Genomic DNA, 9,589 nt, shown 5'->3' with positions numbered 1-9,589 from the left:
ACACAAAATAAAAATGTATAAACCATATTTCACCTACTAAATTTGTTATTACTTATTACGTGATTTGCCAGGAAAACCTCATAAACTCCGCCGCGTGATATTCTGCGAGTATTAATTACTATCATATTTTATGCAAGAGAAAAGAGAATACAAGTAGTATTTGAACCTTAAACTGTAGCTCAAATGGTGGTGAGTGGACACTTGAAGCCTTCAAGTTGAAGGTAGCTGTGAGGGGACCATGCCTCCGGTGGTCCAATGACTCCAACCTTGGTTAGTTTTTTTTATAAATATTTTATACAACAGTATTAGTCAATTACTAGTCCACAGGGAATTTCTGAAATTTCAGAAATTATTAATATTTCTGAATACCAAACGTTCATGACAGAGCTCGAATCTTAACCTGAAAGATTAGGAGATGTCATCTGGGCCCATTGGCCTCGATTGGTTAGTTCAATAGAGTCGTATCTCCATTTCGTACAATATTCCCACCTTTTAAGGAGGGCCATGTCCATTTTGACCACAAAGAAAAAAGAAAAAGAAAAAGAAGGAAGGCCATGTGTGCATTTTTTCGATGGTCGGGGTGTTCGGGTCCAATTGTCTTGGTACCATAGGCACTTATACACATAAATACATAAACTCACCCACGTTAGGGGCTTTGCAGACGCTGCATGCACATACTGTGTGTGGACTCCACACTCAATGTGAATGAGGCTCCGTTTTAGAAATTTTTTTAAAAAATAAACAGTTTATTTCACATTTTCAAACTAAAAAATATTGTAAATGAAAAATAATTTTTTAATTTTTTTGCACCGTATAAAAGATCTTGATGGGATCTATCAAACAAGATTCATATTGGTAGATAAATTATTTGCATAAACACATTATTTTTGAGCTTAAAATTACCTTTTTAAAAAATAAGTATCTATTTTAAGTTACGGAACGGAGCCTGAGTTGGTGAATTCGTGCGTGCAAGTGTTTGTGGTCCTAGACTTATTTGTTCGGGCAAGCTTAGCGCATCTCAAATTTTTTTTTTTTCTAATTCGGTGAAAGACAGACCCTGTGCATAATGACTAGGCAAAAATGTTACTCATACAATAATTTAAAATACAACACCAAATACAACTTCTCATATATATGTGGGCTCTACACACTACTAGTGGACCCCACATAAATATAAAAGGTTGTGCACATTAGTTGTGCCTCATCGCAGCCACACTCGTTTCTGGCTGAGGTGCGGCACAATGATGTGCCCCGTTCCAACTAACCTTCCTTTTTAAAAAGTTTTTTTTCTTCAATTTTTAAACTCAAATATAATAAAAATGAAAAATAATTTTTTGATTTTTCTTGCACCGTATAAAAGATCTCAATGAAATCTATCAAACAAGATCCATATTGATAGAAAAATTATTTGCATAAACATATAATTTTTGGGCTTGAAATTACCTTTCTTTTTCCAAAACCTTCTTTTTTGGGAGTTGGAACACCACCTAACCTACCGGAACCCTCGGGTCTATCTATATCTTCTCTCCTTGTCCTTGTTCTTGTTCTCTCCCTATCAAAGCTTACAGTCTCTTATTCTCTCTCTCTCTCTCTCTCTCTCTCTCTCGTTATCTTCAACGCAGGTCGATCAAGATGATCTGATAATTAATACAAATATAATTGCGCTTTGCACAGTGGAATTTGTGACTGTTGAGAAAATTAGCCGATCGGAGAGTTGGACGATTGATTGGGCGTAGAGCAACGATCTCTTGATCTTTTCGAAGGTTGTGGAGCTTCTAGAGGTCTTTCAGGTGCGATGACGTAGCTCAATCTATAATCTATCTCATGAATTTCGAGATATTTGGATTCACTGATTATTTAACCGTTCAATTGCTGGCGAATTTCATCAATTAGAAACTCATGTCGAATTCTGAACATAAACAGATTATGTGATCACCCAATTACTGGCGAATTTCAATAATTAGAACGCGTGCACACACGGAGAGAGAGATTTGGATTCAGAGATTATTAAACCATCCAATTACTGGCGAATTTCAACAATTAGAACTCGAAGATCTAAATCTGAACACACATACAGAGAGAGAGAGAGAGAGAGAGAGAGAGAGAGAGAGAGAGAGAGAGAGATTGATGCTGATTTGGTACTTGATTGTGATGAAGGTTGAGTCAGAGATACTTGCTGATCCAAAAAAAAGTCAGAGATACTTGACCAAAAAGCAAAAAAGGTACAGTCAGAGACGGTTGAATTGTGTGTGCAATGAGCTTCCTGCTTAAAGATGAATTACTGAAAGTTAATTTAATTACTGTCTAAATTTTTAGAATCAAAACTCAGATCAAGAGAGAGAGAGAGAGAGAGAGAGAGAGAGAGAGAGAGATGCGGCATGTGTCTTTTTTTTTTTGAGCAGACGGTAAGTTCTGTAGAATTCAACCGTTACTATTCTCTTGCAGTTTTGGTAGATGGAGAAATGAACTTGATAGTCAGAGAGAGATTGAAGGTAAAATTCTGAAAGGAAAAGTAAAAGGTGAAGGTCCCTTCTAAACTTCTAGCATTAAACTTAGAAAAGTGAGCTCAAGCGGTAAGAATGTTGTTTTCTATGGAGCTCCGACATGGACACGGACACAGACACACAACACGTAAATTTTAATTTTGTTCAACACTTTGACACGTACATTTTTAAAAGTGGAGGACAAGTTTTAAAAGTACAAATATATGAAGCTTAGATTGTGAATATGTGCACAATGTATACCTTAAATCATATTTATTATCAAAAGATCATTCACAAAAGTATTTCAACAAAATGCCTTTCATCACTTAGGTGTCTTTGTAATCAATTGAACATCATTTGCCACACAGAAAACAAGACTTCCCTAAGTCTTAATTAGAGTCTATTATTTCATTTGACAAGCCCGAGTCCCAGACTTATTTTGTGAGAGTCCAGAGAGTGTCCGGAGCATTTTTTAGAGTGTGCCCGAAGTGTCCAAATGAGAAATGTTGAAAAAAAACAAGACACTTCGGATTTACATGTTGGACACATGTCGCCGGATTGTCCTTGCTACTTAGGGTGTCTTACAAGACCAAGTCTCTAGTTCTAACTCTGTTAGTTTTGAATCCCACTAAGATGAAAAAAAATCTTTGAATCACGCTTCCTGCAAGCTAAAGCTTGAATGAAATGGCTTTGATAGGGGTCTCGTCTACAATGTGGCAATGCAAATTTTTGCAAATTGCAGTTGGTGAGGTCGTTTATTGGAAAAAGGAAGAAAAACTTAGAACATAAAGAGGATCAGTGTAACTAGTTAAGAATATTTGTAGGATGGATCTATATATTTATAAACATCTGTTGTCAGTGTCTTTTGATTTGCATGTTAGTAAATGGATTATCTGCATTTTCAAGCTTCACATATTTCTTCAATATTAAAAGATATAGTGTTTCTCATTTATGTTATTGACTGCAGTTTTCATTTATTTTTGTGATTGATCATACAGAAGGTGAGATGGGTTCTCTGCAAGGACCAGTCATTTGTCCTGCTCTCCGAGCAAAACATATGGTAGTTAACGCTCTTCCTGTTAATAGTCCTTTAACAAAGGCTGAAATTCGTAGAAGTGAATCCTGGGGATTCAGAAGAATCAATGGTAATGGGATTAATGTGGGCCGCCTACATGTGCGGAAGTACAAGAAGGTGCAAAGTAGTTTCAATTCGTCATCCAATGGGAATGGTAGTATGGCAGAGATTAACGAAAATGACGAAGATTATGTGAACTGCAGTGTCGTTGAAGCAGGTATCCCAAACGTTTCCCTCAAATTTGATAGCTTGGAAGTATCTGGGATGTTTGGATCAGCTTTTAGAGAATGCATTTGCTCATTGTTGGGTTAAAGAAAAAGTTGAATTGTCGATCGGATGTATTTTTTTGCTTGCTTTCTATCAGAAAACAGTAAATGGGAACTGTATTCTCTTAATCCAAGCGGTTAAGATATCTTGTATCTAATTTACATTGCTTCTTGCTAGATAATAAGAACTTTGAGCCGAAATTATGCTTTTCCAATGTTTCCTTGAACATCCTTGTCCACAGTTTTTTCTCTTCTATTTTGAATATTTGGAGGGCATTTTAACAGTATGACATCCTTTTGGTACACTTTCGAACTTTCCGTTCTCTCTTTCTCTCACTTAATCTGTGTGTGTGGGTCTCAATGCACATGTTTCTACGACATTTTGATTTCTTTTAAGCCTGTTTTAGCATCACCATGGATGATGGAAGCTATATTCAGGTTCTCCCACATATAGCTCTAAGTACTGCGCCATTGATGATTTTGAAAACTTTGATTTTTCCTTGTAGTTGAGGTGAAGAGTGGTCCAGATGGCTTTATGATTAAGATGAGAGATGGTAGGCATTTAAGATGTGTTCATAACAACCCTCTAGTTGGGCATCTGCCTGATTATGCTGCACATCCTGCTATTGTACTGAAGATGGAAGACGGGACGGGTCTTCTGCTCCCTTTAATTGTTTGTATGTCCATAGTCAATTTATTACTTTGTAATATGCTCAAAATTACTTTCAGGACTTTGCATTTGGGACATTTCTTTTGTTTCTAAGTAATGGTTTGCTTTTCATTGCAGTGGAGATGCCAAGTCTGTTGCTTCTGGCAGCCGTACGCAATGTCCAAATTGTAAGCTGTCATGTTTCTTTTGGATCACTTTGGTTCCATATGAGTTGATTCTATAAGATATCCATCATTGACTACTTTTAGATACCCGTTGTTGACTATTTCTCAGGCTAGGCCCACTATGTATCAAGTTGTGAAGGAGATGATTGAAAAAATGGGCTGTGCGGTATGCTTGTGTTTTATATCATGAAACGGCTATTCTCTGTGCAATACCTTGATGTCTCTTTCATACATTATCTATTTGATCTACTACCATTTATGTAGGTGAAGCTTGTTCGAGTCACCAAGAAAGTGCATGAAGCATATTTTGCTCAGATATACCTATCAAAGGCAAATTTTGTTAAACTGCTGTACTTTTTTCAATAAACTTTTCTCAACCATAAAACTTACTTGTAGTAGGTACTGAGATTGTTTTTTGTAATCTAAGAAGGGTAATGAAAAGGAGTGTGTCAGCTTTGACCTTCGACCTTCAGATGCCATTAACATTGCAGTAAGATGCAAGGTACTTTTGCTCATGTAACATGGAGTCTTTTCTGCAATTACATCGGAACAGTTATATAATGGAACTCGTTTTGTGGATCTATGTGGTGGTTTGTCATTTTGTTTCAGATAAGGTGTATGGTTGTTTATCAATATAATCATTTCATCTTGCAATACTTGCATGGACTCATTATTGCATCTTTTCACCGTGCAAAACTGAAAACTGAGTGATACTGCCTGAATGATGATATGTTTAAGGGGACAATGTCAGTGTCTGAAGAAAATGGCACATAAATTTGTCAGAAATCAAATGAGAAGGGCCGGAGTGGAGGAAAAATAAGAAAATTAGAACAGGGATCCTGTGTTGTGGACAAGGGTAATGGTTTGAGTTAATTGTGACACCTGATTCATGGATGGACTTAAATATGTTATATGGGGGGCAAAAGATGATTTAAGTAGTGGTGATCTTTTCTGTATCACAAGTTTGTCGATATCGATATATACATCTTATAAAATTTCAGTTGATGGTAAATTTTCTTGACTACGTAGAGTTGAAGTACCTGTTCCGAGCGGGAGATAAAAATTTTGATGTTACCTAGCCATAGTACACTATCAGATACACAGATTGCAGTTCCTTTTGAGGAATGATTGTGTAATCAGTGACTACACATCCAGGTATCGACACCCATAACCTCTTGGAAGGAGTTGATTCTTCTAATTCCTAGTTTGGAACATGTAGCAATGGAGATTTATATTCATTACTTCAACTGACCAGGTTTCTTAATTTGTTGCATCGTACACATATTTCAGTTTTAAGGACTCCTGATAGGATCATGGGATATTTGGCCTTGGAAATTGCTGAGTCTCACCATCATAGCTGTCTATGTAGCACGGACACGCGACGTGGCACGACATGAACCATACACTGATATTTGACTTTTAAATCTCCCCAAATTGGAGGACACGACTTGGTGGGACACGCTTAGAAATTTATGCGTAATTTACTATATCAAGACACACAAAATTAACAAGCATTTAATACCACAAAATACCATATATCTTGTTTTTCACATTCATTAATACATGATTCACTTAAGCATTTCAACCACACAAAAAAGAAAAAGTTTTATCACCCTTCAAAAGTCTTTGTTTCATAGCCTGACCCATGAGTATCCATAGATTGTGTTCATCCATGAAGTGTCCTACTGTGTTCTAGAGTTTCCGAGGAGTGTCCAGATGAGAGAGAAATATAGGAGACTTTTGATTTGAGTGTTGAACACGTGTCTGGAGAGTGTTGGGTCTAACAAGTCTGTGGCACTGGTATGCGGCCGCTGCATAGATAATTGTATCTACAGCTCTCACTTTCAAGTGTTGGCAAGCACCGTGTGAGAAGGAAGGGCAGTGGATTCTCTTTCTTTTCATATCAAATTTATCAATGCAGGTTTAGGAAATCATGCTATACATATTGCTTAGGCTGTTCATGTTTTTGTATGTTTATATCCCTCACTGATAGTGGAGGCACATAGTTGGGGAGTGAGGTTCTGTTTCATCATAGTTAATATGTTTCATACCCAATGAAGTGTATGTTGCGCGGATAGGAAACTGATCGGTGGGTAGGGGTACACTTCTATGTGGCACTTACCTTGAAATAAATAAAATCGTATCTTTCTCATTTTACTAGTAGAAGTTGGAAAAACTTCAGTTCATAGACAAGGAGATGTGCAAAGAGGGTCATAGTTATACATTGAACAGAACTTCAGTTTTTTGTCTTTTTAACTTTCTTCCAATTGCTGAATTTACCAATTATGTTAGTCATTATCAATGAGCACATGGTTCAATGTCTCGAGGGATGTTAATCATGTTCTGTATTCATTAAAGTATTCATAATGCTGAAATAATGGATATCCTGACTTTTCAATGTTGAGCAAGATGGATGGGCATGAAAAATCAGTGGTTAATTGTGCTACCAACCGGGCCAAGCCAATACCATATATTTTCCCAATTCATGGTGTAATTCTAGGTCTGCCAACTTTCTTATGTTTGGTAAATGGCAGTTAATGCTATGGTATTTGTCAGATTGTGTTTAGGAGGTTGTCAACCATAATGGCCAGTTGCCTACTATATTCATGCATGGTTCCATGTTAAATGCTTTAATCAATTCTAAGCTTTTGTAAACTTGGCTAGGCCATTGTTTGAACTTGTACATGAAAACTTTGGAGACCTTCGTGAGATAGAAGTGTTCATTATTGAATACATTTTCTCAACTTTTCGCAGGTGCCTATCCAAGTCAAAAAACATTTGGCTTATAGTGATGGGATGAGAGTCATTGAATCTGCAAAGTTGTCAATGCGCACTTCTTCTTCGGATGGACTATTGTTTACTGAACTGGACAGGTGAGTTCAGTTTCTTGTTGATTTGCCTTGATTTTTCCGGTGTGTTTCGTGCATTCTAAAGAGCCTGTATGTTTTGGGTTTAATAGGATACCTTCGGACAGATTGTTGCTCATTCATGCCAGCCAACTCCAAAATATGTTAAATCTACTGTACAAAACAACTCAGTTCATTGCAACTTAGTCGTATGTCATTTAATAGGCTCGGGAATGACAAAATTTTGTGATGAGACTAGGGGTTTTCATGTTATTACTGCATTATCATTTGGTTGAGAAATTTATCCCCGTGTTTAAAGCTTCTGTAATTGTGAGAGAAGAGGTTTTAATTGATGCTGTTGTGTTAAAGGCCTAGTGGAAAACCATGCACTGAAACAACAGAGTTCAATCTTTTGCGCAACATGCTGATTGCTGCTGTTGAGGAACGGTACAGAGATGCAGGTCTGCTTCTATCTTTCCATGGATTGATTTGCATTTCTTTATTTCTTCCTTTTAAACCTTAGTATTTGTGGATGATGGAAATTATTTACTCTCTCTCTCTCTCTCTCTCTCTCTCTCTCTCTCTCTCTCTCTATGGTGTTTGGGGGTTTCGGTTGTTTCTGTAGGGTTAGATTACATTGTAAACCATTCTACCGACTACAATTCCATCAGTGACTCCAATCCTAAAGATAAGGAGAAAATACCATGACAAAAATGTTTCGTCCCCAGGCACTCCCACCTCAAGTATCATGATATCCGGTTCAGGGTCTTAAATATGGATACAGATTACTCATTGTACTGAACTTGACATGTGCTTAGCATGGCACTTCCGCCTACGATAAAGTTGGAAAAAGTATCTATACACATCTCAGAAGCATGCACATTGAAAAACAGGAAATGCGATGTCTCTTTATGATTAGTTCACGAAGGCATAGATATGTCCCCTGACAAGGTTGAAGTAAAAGGAATACTCAATTGTAAACCAATATACTTAACTCTTCCTCTTCCCCTTTTTTGTGTTTGATTCTTTTTGTCCCCCTTGTTTGGGTGTGGGATTGGACCTTTGATGGAACCAGGGGATGGTGCTGCAGGTGGTGCACTGGGTGCTGTGCACCATCCGAGCCATCTGTTCGGCAACGGCCGTTCCTTGACGTTTTGAAGTTCATCAAACTGCATGTTGCGTGGTAGCTTGTGAATTCAAATGCTATGGGTCTTTTGTAGAGCTAAGAGTTGGTTCAAGCAATGTGAACGTTGTAATATGGGGTCCTTACTCCTTTACGATGTTGTTTGTTATTTATCCAAACAGAAAAAGCGTACATTATTTGTTGGTCTGATTTCCTCACTCCTGTTGGAATTTCGATTCTCCAGATTTTTTATTTTTGTCATTTACAGCTCACTGGAGGGACAAACTCACTCAGCTTAGATCCAAGAGGAATTGGACATAACAGGTAAAGGGTTGCAGTTTCCTTCCAATCTCAGTTGGACAAACTTTTTTCCAAAATTTTTTGCGACAAGATGAATGGGAAAAGTACAAGTTCTATAGAAAGTAGAAGCTAGAAACTAAATTGCTAAAGACGAAGATAACCCCAAAACCCCTCAGCATTTTTGGCTTTTTTGAACTTTTTTAGATTTGGCTAAAGAGTTTGGGGTTTTTTTTTTTTTGTTTTTTTTGTTTTATATTGATTCGTCTAGGAAAATGCAAAAATCTTCGACATGTTCAATTTTGCGTTGCAGGTGTTCGAGGAGGATGGAATTTGTACATAAAACACCATTGGGTCTAGTTGAAGAGGGGGACTCCCAGTTAGAAATCCATCATTTATTCCTCCTCTACTTCTTCCCCTCCCCTCCAACAAAATGTTGCAGCAGGTTGTGCATGTGTGTATATGGTCGAATTTGACTGTTTTAGTGCAAAATGTTTGACTTTATGTGAGATACTCTGGTTATATCTCTATATATAGCATTGCGGAATCCAAAATGAGACCCCTGCAACAGAATTTTACAACATCCCCTTACAACGCATCTCTCGCCGTCAAAAAATATTTTCGACGGTCTGGATTTTAAATGAACTTTTACGGGTAATAGTTAA

The 9,589-nt window shown here is 37.3% G+C and overlaps 1 protein-coding gene across 1 annotated transcript; it reads left to right on the top strand.

The window, feature by feature from the left end:
- The first annotated feature begins 1,470 nt into the window (after positions 1-1,470).
- Positions 1,471-9,478, top strand: LOC131334368 (bifunctional nuclease 2-like). Its single transcript, XM_058369347.1, has 11 exons — positions 1,471-1,790; positions 3,482-3,775; positions 4,331-4,501; positions 4,612-4,661; positions 4,768-4,824; positions 4,923-4,988; positions 5,086-5,160; positions 7,413-7,531; positions 7,874-7,965; positions 8,896-8,951; positions 9,238-9,478. The coding sequence occupies exons 2-10, from the start codon at positions 3,490-3,492 to the stop codon at positions 8,946-8,948; spliced, it is 969 nt and encodes a 322-aa protein (XP_058225330.1). The 5' UTR covers positions 1,471-1,790; positions 3,482-3,489; the 3' UTR covers positions 8,949-8,951; positions 9,238-9,478.
- Positions 9,479-9,589: the final 111 nt, after the last annotated feature.

The sequence above is a fragment of the Rhododendron vialii genome, chromosome 7a, assembly GCF_030253575.1.
Source record: "Rhododendron vialii isolate Sample 1 chromosome 7a, ASM3025357v1".
NCBI classification, from domain to species: domain Eukaryota; kingdom Viridiplantae; phylum Streptophyta; class Magnoliopsida; order Ericales; family Ericaceae; genus Rhododendron; species Rhododendron vialii.
Note: the sequence above shows the minus strand (reverse complement) of the source record. Positions and strands in the feature narration are given on the sequence as shown.